Source organism: Xiphophorus maculatus, chromosome 5 (assembly GCF_002775205.1).
Source record: "Xiphophorus maculatus strain JP 163 A chromosome 5, X_maculatus-5.0-male, whole genome shotgun sequence".
NCBI lineage: Eukaryota > Metazoa > Chordata > Actinopteri > Cyprinodontiformes > Poeciliidae > Xiphophorus > Xiphophorus maculatus.
The window spans coordinates 21,464,287-21,481,910 of NC_036447.1; the positions used below are offsets into that span (position 1 = coordinate 21,464,287).

A 17,624-nucleotide genomic window follows, 5' to 3' on the forward strand; every position below is an offset into this window, starting at 1 on the left:
TGAAAACAGACGTTTACATCTTTAGAATTTATTTGCAAAACGACAAAGTACAGTAGTGGTTCAACACATTTTATCACTCTTTATACAGGAATAGCCCACTCTTAGAACATTTTATAAAACATATCAGATTATTGAAAACAGAAAGTTGGTTACTTCATAAATAAATAATAATTAGCATGAATCAGGATCTTCTTGGATGTTTTTATACTGTGATTTCAGCGATCTGAAACAGAAACAAAGACAGAATTAGTATGCCTTTTATTGTTCATAAGTTATATGTTTTTTATATTGTAAAGTTTATAGTCTGCATGGGAGCCAAAATAGAGCACATGCTAAAATATTAACAAAAATAAAATAAAAATAGTACACTCACATTAAGTCATGTAAAAATATATATTTTGCACCTACAGTATTTTCTTTTTCTTTTCAGAAAATGAAAGACCTTCAGAAATATATTTGAAAATTGTGTCTATTTGTGTTATTGAAAATTAAAAGTGTACAATACTAAAAAAAATCACAGTTTAGAGGTGACAAGTAAAATAAAATTTATACTAAAATTACGACAGATAAACAAATAAATTACGTGGGTGACGTGTGACAAAAATCTAATTATTCAGATGGAACAAAAACTTTTTAAGACGTGACAAATAAAAAAAAAACCAAAACTAAAATGTATCAAATTGACAAAAAAAAGGCATTCATTGTATTTTTGTTCAGAAGGCGACAAAAATACAAATCATAAAATTACAGAGGAAACATATTGATAACAATATGGGAAAGTTGAAATTATATATAATTAATTATGAATGTGATCTATTTAGACATTTTCAATTGTCAAAGGGAAAAACATTCAAAATGAATGAATTATTCAAAAAATATGAAACTCTGTTATTAGTAGCAGTTATTTTTAGAATCCATTCAAATCTGACTAAACTACTTAAAGAATCTAATTGCATTTAAAAAAAAAAAAAGTAAAGATGAAATGTATGAAAAAAAAAGAATAAAAAGTTGACTGAATTGTTCTTGCTGCTGTTGTTCCTGCAGCGCCAGTAATAACAACAGGAGGCGGATCGCCTCGCTTTGCCTAAACTCCGCCCACATTTTGAGCTCCACTGACGGCTAACAGATAAAACAGGCTTTACTCAGCGAATTCAAAACCACCAAACACTATCACCAGACCTGCATGTAACTCCTGCAGCTGTTGCTCTCAGAGATCACATGTCATCACAAGGCGGCTGACATGCTGTGGTTGTTTTTCTGCTCTAGCAAATGAGCAACATGCATCCACTGATTAAACTGTGAGATATGAAGAAGAACTGATGCAACCGAAAGCTTAAACTTTAGCCAAAATCACATTTTCTAAGACGTAGGAGCATATTTTAAGCATCTAGGGCTGAAAGACCAAAGACCAGCCTGAATGAAGAAGCTTAAAGTGCTCTTGGCTGATTTAAACTGTGTTCAACCTGCAAGCAAACCTCAAGATGATGAGTGGTTAAAAGCTGAAACAAGCAGGTAACAGATGGCCGACATGTTCACATCTGCTGCAGAGCAAAAATATTTTATGTTATGCATTTACAAATACAACAGCGATAAGTGTGACTTTAATGCGTCCATGCTGTAGCTGTGTAGATATAACCTACATAACAGGGAAGCATTTTTTCCAGTGCACTACTTTATTTCTAAAAACTTTTGTTTATTATTCTTTATTTAACCAGCAGGTTCTTTGTGATTATCATTTGTTTTTTGAGGGAGACCCAGCAGACACGGCACACGGGTCATTGCGAGAAAAAGCACAAATTGAATTAACATTAAAACACACAAAAATAATAATTTTGCTTAATCAACTGTAACAATAAAGGACCTCCACTAATTTTATTGGTAACATTTCTTTCCAGAGAGCAACAACATGCTCCAGCCTGGAAACATTACAATAGACTTAAGTGCACAGTGTAAGTGCACCCTCTATTGATTACTTCTGTATCATTTTATGAAAGTGCTGCAGAGAAAGTATAGCTGTTACTACAGCTTTAAATAAAAATAAAAATATGGGGTTTTGAAGTAAAGTATTCTATCAACATGTCAGAAAACTTGATTAACTCTGGTGTATTCTAGGTTTACCTGGTTCCGGACATGACGGGACAAAGTATCCGTCTGAGACTCCGGCTCAGAGAGATGAAATGGTATTGTGCTGGAATCATAGAAAATATGCATTTCGTGCGCATAAAGGAGGCGATTTAAATCAAAGAAACGATAAAATGACTTTAAGTGGAAAAACTTACTTAGCTGCAGAAACATTGGTAGGAGCTGCAAATAAGGCACATACAGAGAACAAAACATGAATACCGCATTTCAGTCTGACAGATTGCACGCATGCTTTGCTGCACAGACCTGGGGAGTGGTCAAGCAACTTGAACAGACAGGCGGAGGCCACTGCCAGCATCAGCAGGAAGAAGCAGCAGAACACTAAGGTGATAACTTCAGTAAGAAACCCTGCGGGTCAGAAGATACAAAGCAGTTAATGTAACACATCTTGGCTTTATGGGAGCATATTACTAGCGCCGTATATTATTTTTTACTTTGTGAAGTTTCACTGCAGAGTGATGCTTGAGCCACCGAGTTGCGGTTTTCCTCTGGTTGACGGGAAAACAAGCAGAATAAAAATTATAATCGCTCATCGTTACATCCGCAAAGTTCAGTGTGTTTTATTTAGATTTCATGTGATAGAAAACAACAAAACGATGCATGAATGTGAACTAGAGGGAAAAAAAAATTATGCATGGTTTTTGACTTTGTTTTTGAAGTAAAAATGTAACAACTGTGGTGTGCATTTGTATCCAGCATCCCTGTTTCAAGTCTAAAAAAATTTACATTTTGGTCCATTCCTCTCTTCATAATATCCCAAAGTCAATCAGATTGGATGGAGAAAATCTGTAACAAGTACTGTAAGTAGTACTTATTTTACTTCTGTTTTGAATGCAAAACCAAAGTATATAACATTAATATGGCATAAATCAGAAATGTTACACATCTATTTGTTTCCTTTGGCCTGACTGTTTGTATCCTAGACATCTGGTGACTACGTTGCCTAAAACTGTGCAGGCTATGTGGGACAATGATTGGAAACGTAAGAGTGCATCTCCAACTTTTCATTTATGATAAATATTTTTTTTACTCACCGGTGATTCGGATAAGTACAGCGGCGCTTTCGGCCCAGGGCCCAGAGTCCTCGTAGCTGTCTCTGGCCCTGCAGCGGTAAGACCCAGAATCCTCTGCGCTGAGCTGAGTGAGGAAGAGGACTTTCTTTTGGTGGGTCAGGACAGCCTGAGGCTGAATCTCCTCGGGCAGAAGAACGGAGTCGTTGAGGAGCCAGGAGAAGAGTGGGAACGTCCCTCTGCTGATGTGACAGCTCAGCCTGGCAGCGGTCAGCGTGGCCTCAGCGCTGTACAGATAGTCCACTTCCACTCTCACATCCGCCCCGACCGGGACTGGAGACACAGTTAGAGGACAACAGGAAGGCTATGAGCTCAACAGGAAGGCTCTGAGCTCAATGGGTATGCAGAGTAAAATAATAATAAAAATAAACCCCAATATTTTTGATTGATTTAGCTCCTCATAGAGAAAAAATATGGGTGTTCATTTTTCAAAGTCATATTTTCAACTTGTTACACATTTTTTTATTAATGTATTAATGTCAGTGAAGTCAGAGTTTCAAACTAAACATTTAATTCACAGGTTAAATATTTAGTACACAAACTAAATATTTAGCTTTCAAATTAAATATTCAGTTTAGAAAATATTTAGTTTGAAACTATCTACCAGTTAAATATTTAGCTCAGACTTAAACACTTAGTTGGTAAACTACATGTTTAGTTTGCAAAACATTTAACTGCAAAATAAATATTTATTTTGCTAAGTGAATATGTAGCTCCAAACTAAATATTTAATTTGCAAATTAAATCTTTAACTTGCAAAATATTTAGTTTGGATCGCTGACATTTATAAATGTGTAAACAACATGGTGAAAATATGACTTTGAGAAATTATTACTCACATTTTGTTCTCAAAATATAGCAGCCTGTCGTAGAGAAAGATTGATGATGAGAAATTAAGAAATGGCTCCCCGTCAACAAGGGAACCAGGAGTGTGGATCACAGAATGGCGTTGAACCTGAACACACATCTCACCTACTTCCAGAGCGAGGGCCTCACTCTTCAGGTCCTGCACCTCCGTTCTCCCTCGGCATCGGGCCTCTCCCATGTTCAGCCCGATCACAACAGGAACATCGAACCAGGCGGCGAGGGACTCTGCAGCTGTAGCAGACCTCACCTCCCTGTCGTCCAGCAGCAGAGAAAAGCTCACAGGCGGACTTCCTCTTGAGGACCGGCAGGTTACATTTCCATGGTAATCCTCCCCGTCTTTGAAAACGGAGATGGAAATTTCCGGTTTTGAAATCTTGACTGTGGAAAAGGAGGAGAAAGAAACGTAGAGAGAGACAGAGAGTGAATGTATTTTAGAAGAAACTCAACCAAACCAACAATTTCACACAGCAAATCCATCCAACACCCAGGGATGAAGTTAAAAAAGAGTCCAAACTTGTCAGGTGCTGGGTTGCTTTGGGGTTTGGTTATTTGGTTCTAGTTTTGATTTCTGTTCTTTGTTCACTTTAGTCTCATACTTTCGTTAGATCAGCCTTGTTTCTGTTTCACTTTAGTCCTTCGTAGTGATTCTAGTTTAATTCTGTTTATTTATTCCTAGTGTCTATTTTTTTTTACCAGCTCCCATGCTAGCGCTCTCTCTCTCCCCTCACACTGAAACCTGTTTCTAATCAGCCACTGCTCCTTGTTTTGTAATGAAGCTCCTCAGTATTTTTACAACTCATTCTCAGTCATTACTTTCCTGTTACACCTGGCAGCTTTGTGCCTAGTTCCTGTGTTTTTGTTCTGCTTTGGCTCCCTGTGTTGTTTTTTGCAAGTTTTTGTTATCAATTTTCATTAAATATGAAACCAGCTCTCCGCCTCGGCCACATCTGCATTTAGGTCCGACTTCACCACCACACGTCATGACAAAGCCCTTCATACGAAGACATGCAACATACATGAAATATCGTTTTGTTGGCATTTACCTTTGACTGTCACCTTGACCTCTGCGCTGGTTGAATACCTGCTGATGTCTCGCACCACAGACCAAGCAACGCAGCTATAGCTTCCCTCCTGGTCCACAGTCACCTCCTCCATCACAAGTTTGTTCTCAGCGATAACGAATCCAGCGGTCGATGAGGTCACTTCCTTCCTGTTACGGTGCCAGGTGTACTTAAGGTCGGAACCTCTCTCAGCGTCGCAGCTCATGACAATTCTTGACCCCTCGTAGGCAACCGGCGGAAAGGGCTCAGAGGTCACCCTTGTGTTTGATGGCGGAGCTAGAAATAAATAAGGTGAAGCGCATTAGACTGAGTGTGAAGCTTGGGAACGTTCAGTAGAACCCAGACAAGTCCAAAACTTACTGACTACAGTCAGTTTGATCCTGTTGCTGAGTCCCGTTTTTCTTCCAGCAAACGCCCTGCACTGATATGAGCCACCTGCAGCTGTGTTGACTTTCAGGGGAAACGCTGTAGGTTGGTCCCCTTTGGGGCTGACTTCTGTCGCGACCAGGACACGACGATCCCTTATCAGCCTGTAGGCGACCCGAGAGGACAAGCCGGGGGCAGAACAGCGGAAGACCACCCTGGTGTTGAGGTAGGCTCTGTCAGGGCCAGACAGCACCGGACGGAGAGAACCTGGCTCACCTGGAGATTCAAGTCAAACTTATCATAAAGAATGGAGCATAGCTAATGTGTATATAGCCTCAAAAATCTTTATGACAAACTAGCAGAAGGGCCAAGTTGAAATTAGCAGACTCACTGCAGTAAAAGAAGGACAGTTGTTCTTGAAATCACATGTTCTTGGGTTAGTAATGGTTAAAATATGATATGCTGACAATCTGAGAGAGTTGATTACAGGTGTCATGGCATTATAGACTAAGTCTTAATGTTTTAGGATTTATCTTGAAATTGTGCATTCGACCTTTGATCTTTCCTACGTTTTGATTTTGGTTTCCTATTTTAAAGTCGGTTCTCGTCTCTCTGTGCAGTGATTGTTTTTTAGTGATGAATGTACAACAATTTCCCTTCTTGTTTTTACTTGATCTCTTTATGGACTTAAGCTCACCTGCCACTTTATTCTATGCTAGTGCTGGATTGGCAACTAAACCTTAATCCTCCATAGCACAGATTAAGCATTGAAGCTTCCATTATACCAAATTGTAGCTGCTGAGTTGGTTGGATTTTGTCAATATTTGCTACATGCACTGTCAAAGGTTGCTACCGGTTACTCGCCCTGTGTTTTCTGTCTAACAGCTATAATGAGATTTTGTTTTTTGTTGATAATCAGCAAGCCAAAGTGAACCCAAGAAGTCAGAAAATCAGTAATCCATATTGTACATTTTGACTGGATATTTTCTCACAAATCCCTTTAAAATGCCAGTTTGAGACGTTTTTCCCAGTTCACCATAGACGCATTAAAATGTTGTGTCCTCCTGAAATCTAAAGTTTATAAAGTGCACCGAAGTGTTTGAAGAGTTTTCACTGGTTGAGAGTAAACACTGCTCCATATCTGAGCGATCACACTCACCTATCGTGACGGGCAAACTTGCTAGAGCTAAAGGAACAAATTAAAAAAAGCAAATCAACAACATGAGTCAGAAGGAATGTTAGCCCAGTAAATAAACCATTCAGATCTTAAGTCCCAAGTTACTCACCCAGGATTGGCAGTAAATATAAAGTGAGATGGTTCTTCATAACAAGACTATGAATGTGTCTTTGGCATGGTCCCTTCTGCATGTATGTCTCATTGCATGTGCATGTGTAGGCGTGAGTCAAGGCATGGTGCTAGGACACATATGTTGTGTGAAGATAACGTAACAGAGGGGATGTTTTGCTATGATGTCATACAAAGAGCCTGAAAAACATGCAATTAGTGTAAAAAAAGTTTAATAAGCACACAAATAAAAACATTTACAGCCTCTTGAATAATATTAAGTTAACATGTAGGAATACTACCAAGCTCTATTTTTCATATAAAGAGGTTAATGTGCATGTCACTAATGTCAACACTGATAAAAGATCTTCCAGCAGTCTGCACGCTGTTATTAGCTTTAACACAGGTGTATAAAATGCTTGCGAGGAAGGCTGCAAGAATAATCTGAAAATGTCTTTTTACAGAGTTGGTTTTCAATAGGTCACTCTGCTTCTTTGTGAATAATTCAACATGTGTCTTCTTGTTTTCCATCATTTCCAGAGGAGAATAAACTGGGAGCCTCAGGGAGCGCCATGGAGGAGCTTTTTCTGTTCCACAGCAGCAGGACGGGCTCTGCTTGAGTTCTTAGGACCTCTCAGTAAGGTGGCATGCTGCTTCACCAGGAACCGTTTATCTGAGCTGCACTGTAGGGGAACAACAACAAGAATCCACACATAGCATTAACACAAACAGGACAGAAGCTCACAAAGCGCAGATAAAAGTTAAAATGACGAGAGCCAAGTTAAACGAATGTTTCTTTCTTTCACAAAAATGAACCGAATGCTCAGTTTTCTTTGCTTCATGCTAATCCTGACATTGAACAGGATTAAAATGAAATGTGAAATGTTACCCACTTTTTACGACTAGGTAAACCCTGTACATTTCATATCGGGATGCTATAAGAATCATACAAATATCAGAGTTAAAAATGATTTGGAAGCTTACCATAATCAGCATATCTTTAAGCCTTTCGATTGCCTTCTGGTTGGCGCGTCCTCGTGACACATACGATGTCAGGATGATGCTGAGGACACAAAATGTTACATTTTCATTTCACATCATATCTAATCTCCAGTGGATCCAATCAGATTAACGTAGAGTTGATGGACAACAACCACACAACATGGTTGGCAGCTTGCGAAAGTATTCATACCTCTTCCAAATAGACTTCAATGGATTTTATTGGGATTTTATGTGATGTAGCAACACAAAATCAATCATCATACATAAAGTAGAAGAAAGGGGAAGCATAGTTTTTGAAATTGTTGTACAAATAAAAATCTGGAAGCTTTTATAGTTACTCCGCCATTTTGAATCAGTACTTCTGAAGTTGCTTCCACTGAATTACTTTATGAAGTTTGTAACATGATAAAATATGAAGAGATGTTCAGGATGTTCTGGTGCCACCTGTTGGTAGTAACTTATTCTTCAAACAGGTAAAGCTGCATTCCTCATTGTGCTAAAAGATGACGTCTAATGTAACTTACATCTCAGCTAGCAGGAGAGGCAGGGCAAAGGCTTGTGAGGACAAGTACTTGAGAACATTCTGGACTGAGTTGGGAAGACTTGTCACGCAGGTGTTTGTCACAGTAAGCACAGTTTCATTTTTAAGCGGACCACAGGAGATCCTGAAGCAGGAGACAGAGAGAAAAATCTGTATCAAAAAAAGGTTAATAAAATAAAAAAAAAAAAAAAACACGCACAATTTGAACAATTTTAGATAGAAAGCTGTTCCTGAAACATATAGTGTCATATTGAAAATACTGAGAGAGAGTAATGGAACAATGTGTACTTGTTTGTTCCCTCGACCAGGTGGAAGTCAATTATCGGTGCGGCTGCAGCCATGAGGAGACCCAGCAACAGCATGAAGTGGAATAAAACCGAAGAGCTGGAGGCTCGAAACATCCGCTGCTCCGCCTCGCAACACTGCAGAACATCAAACTGAAGGAACACGGAAACACGCAGAGATAGGAGTTTTATTCCCACTTCACCGCCGCCAGTGCTTTAAGGCTGCAGATCAAAAAAGTTGCAATCAATTACAAAAAGTAAAATTTGGACTTTTTTTTTAGTGCCAAATGTTTAAGAAAAGGGTAATATTTATCTCCATTATTAGGATAAACATTTTTGTATAATTTTTTAGACATCGTCTAAGAAACAAGAACAGCAGCAGCTGTGAACACAAGCCAACATTGCTAAGCTAACTGGTTGCTAGCTTTATAACAAACTGTGGACTTAGGAGGTGGTAAAGGAACTAGAAACATCTTTAATCATATACACTTAAATAAAATATATACATATTACTGCATGAAACCCGTTTGCCTGCCATCCGGTCTCCTGGTTTCATTAGTTAGATTTTTAAAAAGTTACATAGGAATATTAACAAGACAAGTGGGATGCATTAGTCAGGCATAACATTACGACCACCGGCAGGTGTAGTGAAAAACTTTTAAGTGATTATCTATTCATGACAGGACCCTTCTAGTGGGTGGGATGTGTTGAGCAGCAACAACGCCTGCGGATTAAAATGATAAAGAGGTTTGTGCTGTTTATGAGACAGAAAATGCACCTGAGTTTGTTGAATGCAGGGCTGCATAGCCACAAACCAATCAGGGTCCCCACCCTGGTCATAATGTTATGCCTGATCAATTTATTTGATCATGCGAATCTCTTGTTTCGCTCTGCTACCTTTTGGATGTAGAATATCACCAACAGGCTGACTACTCCGATCATAGGCAGCAGGGGGCAGTAGTAGACTCCAACCCACAACACAGTTTGGATGTAGACCAGATCCAGAACTTTGAACGGGATCAGAAACCGCTGCCTCCCGCACAGCCGGACCAGAAAGCAGGTTGGGTGCTTCTCCTGCAAAAGCCTGCCAAACAGCAGGAACACAAGCACATTCGTCAGCGTGGTAAAACAAACAAAAACAAAAAAACAAACATCGAGCATGCGTGGGCTTTCTGTAGAAATCATCACAATGACTATGAAAGAAACCGAGTGATCTCAAGCAAACCCACTTCCTGGGGTAGTTCACCAAAAAAGTGTTGCAGAAAGTGGTGAGGAAGTTGAAGATGCACAGATTGTACATCTGAATGCCAATCTGGTTTTCCCTGCACAGACGCTGCAAAGAAAAAACACAAAACAACAAAAAAATTAAGTCAAAAGGAGAATTTTTTCGTTTGTTTGTTTGCTTTTTGAAAAAAGTGCCAGTAGTTCAAACAAAGAATTTACTAAGGGCTTGAAACCGAAGTCAAACCGTAGTTCACGCTCATAATCTATGCCAATAAATTCCAAATATTTAAATCATTGCCAAGTTTAGCAGAATAACTCAGATCTGGTTGGTTTTATGAAGGTAAAATATTACCTATTCCTTTCACTTTCACTTACATTTTCGACTGATGTTTTGAAGAGGAAAACTAAGTAGATCCCCAGGGAAGCCAGCTTCAAGAAGATACTCCTGAATAAAAGACACGGTGAACCCTTGTGGCCATGTGTGTGTAACCTTTACAAGGTGTTTGTCTCCTGCTGCCTCTCACCTCACAAGTGTTACATTTACTTGAACAGTTAGAGAGTAGTCCTCGAAAGATGAGATCTTGCGGAATATCTGAGGGAGGACTAGGTCCACAAAGGTGATGGTGATGGGAGAAAGATACTGAAGGATCAGCTTGAGAACCAAAACTTCGTTCGACTATGAAAAACAGACATTAGCCATTTTTTTTTCAAGCAATATTTATTCATGCATTTGCTGCAGAAATACAAAACTTCGGGCTGAAATCCTTACCTCTTTGAGGGACATGTTTGTGGACAAGTAGATGAGGGTAAAAGCTCCACCGAGCAGAAAGACAACAATCAGGTTTAGGATGAACCTCAGCAGGTAGAGGCGCAGCTTTTGTCCCAGAGTCCTTTGAGCCTTTTTCAAGTTAAACTTCACCTCCTCCAGGAAGAGCTGCAGCATAAATGTCTAGATCAATATTTACTGCAGGTCAACAAGATGCACAAGAGTAACTTCCTTTTATGTGATTTTTACATAGTAACAAAGATCACACCTAAATGTGGCTACATGTCATTTGAATTTGTTTTGGAGATAAAGGGAAGAAATACTTTCCTAGTGAGGCTTGAGGTACAAATTCAGGTGATAAACAAGCAATGTTTGTGTTTTTTTAAAAAAGGTATTAAATACTTTAAATTTTTAAAAATATGTTTTTTTACATATCATTATGCCCTGACAGTATGAAACAGATAACCTGAGTCTTCCACCTCCTCCCTGTGCTACCACTGCCATCTCTCTGAAACAACCAGTCAGAACCAGGAGGAGGGTGTTAGAGCTGTCAATCATACCTGTGTATGCACCACTCACACCCTCTGCCCTTTCTCTCTGCCATGCATTAGGTCCCATCAACAGAGCTTGTTGTGGATGCTCAGACTAGTCAGCGTAGCCACTGATGACGGTGGATAAACAGTTTTTATGTAGCTGTAAGTTGTTTCGCTGCCATTAGCACATTAAGCATAGGATGCACAAGACCCTCCTACTGCTTCTGATTGGTTGTTCCTTCCAAATGGAAATAGTAGCACTGGGGAAGAGGTGGAGAAACTATATGTTTCCATAGATTATCTGTCTCTTGTCATGCTGTCAGGACGTATGAAGACATTTATTTTTTTTAAAAGTTACGTTACATATTGCAGCTTTAAGTGGTTCAAAGGTCTCCCGAGTGACACATTCGGTCAAATCATATATAAAGAAGACAACAGCAGAACAAAAATGTCAATAGAAGAAAGACAAGTCAGAGTTAATTTAACTGAGAATGAAAGAGGGACCTAAGCTTCAAAATAACAGAAAAATAAAAATATTCAGACCACACTTATTTGAAATAATCAATGGTCTAAAGTATGTTTGGACAGTTGTATATAGAAGGGTAGAGCTGTACCTTGTTGTTTCTTTTGGCCCATTGACAGGCATTGTTTTGTTTTGGGGTTTTTTAATACCATTAAGCTGTATTACTAACCAGCTTCTGATTTCTTAGTTTTCTATGTATTTTGGATCTGCAAAACATTACACGCCTCTGCAAAAAGATTTCCATCAGGAGTATTGAAATGGTTGCATTCTGGTCAGATGCATCTTAGCTTTCTAACATTCGGTTCACAGAAGAGTTTCAAACCGTTGCTGTGAAGACTATACTGCTTCATACACACTGTGTGTTGCCTCCATTTTGTTTTCTAGCATCAGGTCGGCTGCTGTGAGCATGGCAGAACAGGAGGCTGTTATCTGCAGGTGCATCTCCTCACTCACCTTCAGGTCATTCCTGATGAAGCTCTGCTTGAGCTCTGCAGACTCTGGATGATGGATGCTGTAGTCCCAGCCACAAAAGACCTTAAAGCTCACATTCATGCTGGTTCGCTTCTCGAGCATCCAGGTGTGCTTGTAGCCAACAGTTGTTCTGTAAGAGGAGAAAAAACGTACACAACCAGGATTAAATGTCTGAGAGGTTTATGTGATGTAGAAAAATGTTATTGTTACACGTCATTTTTCCACCTTCTGTTTGACATTATCCTGCAGAAATTAACAGTAGCTTGATTTGACAATATTTGTCCACTTTATACAAAGGTTTTCTAAATCTGTGAAACTGAGAGCAAACCTCTGGTTCCCAAGTTTTCCATCATATGTAAATATTTCCTCTGGTAAAACACATTTCTGCTGGTTTGGTCGTATGATTGAACTCAGTGTTGTGCAGAAACGTAAAACCTCCCTTCATTTGTAGCGTTTTAGGAACTGAAAGTTTTGAATCAAAACTGCTCATATATTCCTCCACCCGGCCAAAAAAAATGGGCGTTCCATCTGAAGAAAAGAGTAATCCCAAAGCATGATGCTTCCGCCACCGTGCTTTACTGCGAGTTCTGTTATAGAAGCATGTTGCTTTGGTTCTGAGGCCCATCAGATGGGAGCATATTCTGAAATAGGTTTCTGTTTTTCAGAATGTTTTCTTGTCAAGGTCTGAGTGTTTTCTTTGGAAGAAAAGACATCTGTCTTCTGCTCCACTGTTTGGTGCAGAAAAATGGAAAATAGAGGAAATTGATGTCACAAGCAAAACACAACCATCCCTGTATGCTTCTTCTCAGCCTCCTGGGCTAATTTTTCTTTTTTTTATATACTGTATATATAATTTTTGGAGAAACTTCAGGGGTTTTTTTGTATCCTATTTTCTGAAGTCATTGTTGACTAGCCTCTCTGTGGAGCAACAGCTACATAATGTAGGTTAAAAAAAATGAGCATCTTTCCCGTGACAGACACCGCTAGACAAAGAGACTGTTTTGATCAAGTCACATAGATTTTATCCTGTCAGCATTTGCTTTTCAGCTACATTTTACAGTCTAGCTAAAAGAGGCAAAAGTTTTAAAATGAGTTTTTGGGGTTTCATTTTTAAGGTCTGGCATTTTAACAGGCACATTTCTGAGATCCCATGTAAACGGAAGATGATTGATGTTTCTGCAGCATTGCTGTGGTCTACTAACCTGCGGACCACCATGATGAGACTAAGGAAGATGATGCTGAGGATCCCAGCCAGGTAAAGCAGGGGTGTGTTCAGGCAGTCGAGATTCAGAGAGCCTCTGGTGTAAAAGCCAAAGAAAACAGGCGAACGAGCCAGAAATCCCTGGTTTAAAAGAAGCAGAAGATGTGCTCATGTGTGGCATATAGCAGGTATCTTTTGTTTTAAATTAAAATATGTTTACGTGGCTTTTCTTCATGTCTGTAATTCTGTGCATGAATTAGCATCCATGCTCAGAATAATAACTCCTACCGATCCCAGGAGGAAGTCTAACACAGAGTCGTTTCCGCCAAATCGCAACGATTCTGTGAAATAACCGAGATTTAACTCCACATATGTCTCGACTGCATTTCTGTTTTATACTTTATACCAGAGGTGGGTTAAATATAACTACCACTGCTGTTTGTGCCATAAAATCCTGTGGGCCCCAGGATGAAGCCCCCGATCAGAGCACAGTGCAGCAGGTTCAAGTAGATCAGATATCTGAGGAACACAAAGTAGGACTTCACTCCGACGCCAAACCTCCCTGAAAATCAACAACAACAACAAAAAAACAGGATCAAAAAGGTGCGAAAAAGAAACACAGGTCTTCAAAGTTTCTGTTACCTTGAATTTTGTGGAGTGTCTGTTTCCAAGGCAACAAGCTGGCTCCCGCCTCCCTCATGTGAGCCCAGACTCTCTTCCTGTTGATGCTCTGGCTCCGCCTCCACGACTCCCAGAAACCAATATTGCTGATCTGAATTTTCCTCCTTTCCCTAATTAACAGCAAATGTATATTTTTACATCCTGAACTGTTGCTGTCTGAAATTCACTCAACAGCAGGAATACGCCCAGAACTACAGCGGCCACTTCAGCTTCAAGATTCTCACTAAAGTTTGTTTAGAAAATGGTTTCTGACAGCACTGAACTAAAAACAGAAGATATATATTTAGCAAAAAACAGTAACTTTGTTCTACTTTGAAGAATGTTTTTTTAGCACCAACAACTAATAATATTTGAATCAAGTGCAAGTAGTGACCCCTTAAATTTACTTTACATTTACTGCAGAAGTTCTTCTTTTAGAAAACAGGCTTTTACAGTTCTATGGGTTTTTAAACAAGTTGAGAATAAAACAATATTTGTTCATAACATTTTCCCACCTTGCGCTCCTCTTCCCCTGCATACAAATGGCCAGGTTCCGCAGTGGCTGCAGAGACAGCTTGTCTCTGGGTCCTCTTGACTGGTTCTCAGTGCTGAAGGCCTCCCCGGGTTGCGGGCCACCCTGGTGGACCTCGTTGGTTTTCAGCGTATCATAGCTGTCCTGCTGGGACCGGACAGCCTGGACACTGGGCAGCAGGTCAAATATCTCTGTCTGGTAGTACTCACATGAGTCTGACGACAAGGTGGACTCGACGCTTTCATCTGTTAGGACAGCAAAAAGTAAATCATTGAATTCATGCAAACCAGAAATCCATTTCTGCAGGATTTAGGGAAATTTATGAAAAATTGGTCACCATATCTCAGGTTTTAACAAAATTCTATCTTAGTTCAGATGGATAATGGCACAAGTCTGGGACAGGATAAAGCAAGTTAACAATATAGAGTCCTGCCAAAGTTTAATTAGTCTTGAACCTTTTGAAAAATCCCAAGCTTTGGTGTAATTTCCTGAGATTATTTCCTTAAGTCTGTCTGTGCAATAATAGCTATATTTTAGCTTTATATTGTTGTTCTATTTGTTGTTAAATACAACAATAATCAGAGGCTCAGTAGCAAATCTACATCTGAACAACTAAAAAGAAAGGAGTCGAGTCAAAGTCCAGTACATCTCCATCACCTTCAGCCACATTCTGATTAAAAGGAGAAAAGGTGACTTTAGGTTGTGACTTAAAAGTCTAGTTTTGAAAATAACTAAACACAGACTAACCAGCTCAACTGACAGCCAAGCACATAAACTTTTGTTTCATGAAACACTGCAAAACACAGGCTTCCTGTGAACTTTATGCCTGTGAGATAATAATTCTGATCGCCTTACACACATTTGTAGAAAATACGAGCTCTCTCATCTCACTTTGTCACACACACTGAGTTGAAAAATGTAGATTCTTATTACCTGACAAGAGTCTCATGAAGTTCACCGTTTTCTGGCCCTCCATTTTCACCCCGCACTTCCTCTTTAATTGCAAACTACGCTGTCCGTCTTCATAAGCTACACATACCGTCGACTTCTCTGCTTGAGCTGCAACTCAAAGTTTCAAGAAAGTGAAAAGTCACTTCCGAGTCCTGCATCAAAATACCCCGCTTCACGCCTCGCAGCGGACGCCATGCAGAAGTGCTTCTGAACAGCTGACCGGCTCTGTACAGCTGACCGGCTCTGTCTCATGCTACTGGGACTGCTTCCGTTTCTCAAGTTGGAGCAGGTGTAAAATTAGTCCAAACTGAGGCTGAAGTTTGACAGATCGCAGGAAGTCACATGACAGGATGCAGACTGTTGAGTTCACTTGACAAGAAGAAATACACAAAACACACAAACACATAATGGGCTGGTAGGAAAAAAGCACAAAGAGGTTTAGGGAAGTAATAAGATGAAGCTTTGATGTATGCAAACATCTTGACTCATTACTGACTGTGATGTGTTGTTTAAATTCAACAAAACGTTAGTAGTAATTATCTTACACTGAATTTTTTTTAGCATAAGTTGCAGCTCTGTCTTGTCGCAGTGAGTAGTTTCCACTCTGGCTAAGTAGAAAAGTAGATCGCAAGCTTTTTAGGCCATAGCTCGACATCACTGCATCCTCTCAGGGAAGCTGTTCGCCGCTTACAGCCAGTGAGTGATGGGGAAAAAGGAGGTGATGAAACATGAAGGCTTTTTACACCCACTCTCAGGAGACCACAAAGACATTTGAGGTTTCCAGTCAATACATTCTTAAATGGGTATCAACGTCATTTCTTAGCTGCTTTTTCCACATGATTGGTTTCCATTCTACTGAAACTGTTAAAGACGCACTCTGCTTGGCCAGAAACAAAGGGATGTTAGAGTTTAGCTTCGAGACAAGGAATGGAAACAGAGAGGGGAGAAGTTGTTGAGCTTTTGTTCAAAGTATACTTGGAGAGGAAGTGGAGAGTTAGCAAAGAAAGTATTTACATATTTTTACACATGGAAGCAAAATAAAGGACAGGAAACCTCACATTTGTGTGTAGAAAAGATATGCTGGTCAAGTTTGTTTTGCAACTTCTTCTGCAAAAAAATAAAACAAGAATAAATCTATAAATTTGATCCATACTAATTAAAAGTTGTTCAAATGAATCTGCCCATCACCATTAGTAACCCCAATCACTGAGCCAGGTGAGGTACAATGGGAAGTTCAGACTTTGGTGGGCTGATTTCATATTCATCCCATACTTTTCATGTTCTAATTAAAATAATTAATCAATTTTACTCACACAATTATGCTCTCCTTTCTGATTTGTTTAAACATTTTTCAAACACAGACATCAGGAACTGATAGATTAGGAGTGTCATGTGGGTCCTTTTGAAATAATGACACCTGTTTTCATTTTAAAATGATTATTGCCTGGTTTGAAAATATCACAATTAAGGGCTCAACACCATCAATTAGGGTGGTAAAAGTGGGTCACTTCCGCAAAAACACACTATCTGCTGTATAAGCGCAGCAGGTTTGTTGAGCCATCCTTTATGGTCTAATTTGATTTTTAAAAATCTGATTTAAAAAAACTTTTTTTTTAATAATTAGGTTGATGTGGCAGGGTTCAATCTGATGCCAAAAGCATAATCTTTGCTTGAGTGTGTCCCAAAAATTAGCGTAGTGAACTTGGCCCCTCTCCAAGATTGTTTACTGGAGCCTGTTCAGGGTGGGGATGTTCATAACAGGAAGAGGGCACAAAATCTAGTTCTGCTCAATGTCCCATACAACTCCGCCCTGAGTCACTTCGTGTTATGTTAAAGACTTATCGTTTGCAGGTCGCTGCTACTTTTCCACGCTTGAAAGCCTAAATTCAGCCTCTGTTCGCGTTCGTGTGTAAATTTACACCGGCTGGTCTGAAATGGACCGAACCATCCGCCCCTGCTCTGCGGGGGTCACCTTTACATTAAGTCGATAACCTAACAAAATAAGATATTGACAACAAAAATATCTTGAAACTCCACGAAGTCTACATTGGACATTTAAACAAATACACGTGGTTTTAAACCAGTGTCAAACCTGTATTGGTTTGTTTTAATATTAAAAGGCAATTCGATAATGGTTCCTCCCCC

At 39.5% G+C, this 17,624-nt stretch overlaps 2 protein-coding genes and 1 long non-coding RNA gene across 6 annotated transcripts; 1 reads left to right on the forward strand and 2 right to left on the reverse strand.

Moving 5' to 3' along the window:
- Window positions 1-12: 12 nt before the first annotated feature.
- LOC111608527 (Fc receptor-like protein 5) lies at window positions 13-6,886 on the reverse strand. Of its 4 annotated transcripts, XR_002752724.1 has the most exons (12): window positions 6,793-6,886; window positions 6,666-6,692; window positions 5,501-5,782; window positions 5,123-5,416; window positions 4,185-4,457; window positions 3,177-3,485; window positions 2,577-2,630; window positions 2,389-2,490; window positions 2,280-2,304; window positions 2,119-2,188; window positions 1,476-1,541; window positions 13-223 (listed from the first exon to the last, which is right to left on the reverse strand). XR_002752724.1 is itself a non-coding variant. In XM_023333301.1 (11 exons), exons 1-11 carry the CDS (start codon window positions 6,872-6,874, stop codon window positions 203-205), a joined length of 1,539 nt encoding a protein of 512 aa, XP_023189069.1. In that variant the 5' UTR covers window positions 6,875-6,886; the 3' UTR covers window positions 13-202. The 4 variants fall into 4 exon arrangements, 2 of the variants coding, with proteins under 2 accessions (XP_023189069.1, XP_023189068.1); XR_002752723.1 differs by having other exon boundaries at window positions 1,476-2,188; XM_023333301.1 differs by lacking the exon at window positions 1,476-1,541.
- Window positions 5,647-8,731, forward strand: LOC111608528. Its single transcript, XR_002752725.1, has 3 exons — window positions 5,647-5,732; window positions 7,332-7,428; window positions 8,643-8,731. It is a non-coding gene; the product is annotated as an uncharacterized LOC111608528 (long non-coding RNA).
- tmc8 (transmembrane channel like 8) lies at window positions 7,008-16,381 on the reverse strand. The gene is made up of 16 exons (XM_023333297.1): window positions 15,462-16,381; window positions 14,512-14,773; window positions 13,979-14,127; window positions 13,767-13,898; window positions 13,625-13,677; window positions 13,338-13,477; window positions 12,118-12,265; window positions 10,612-10,776; window positions 10,367-10,518; window positions 10,218-10,287; window positions 9,848-9,951; window positions 9,516-9,702; window positions 8,623-8,771; window positions 8,318-8,458; window positions 7,776-7,854; window positions 7,008-7,474 (listed from the first exon to the last, which is right to left on the reverse strand). The coding sequence occupies exons 1-16, from the start codon at window positions 15,502-15,504 to the stop codon at window positions 7,352-7,354; spliced, it is 2,097 nt and encodes a 698-aa protein (XP_023189065.1). The 5' UTR covers window positions 15,505-16,381; the 3' UTR covers window positions 7,008-7,351.
- Window positions 16,382-17,624: the final 1,243 nt, after the last annotated feature.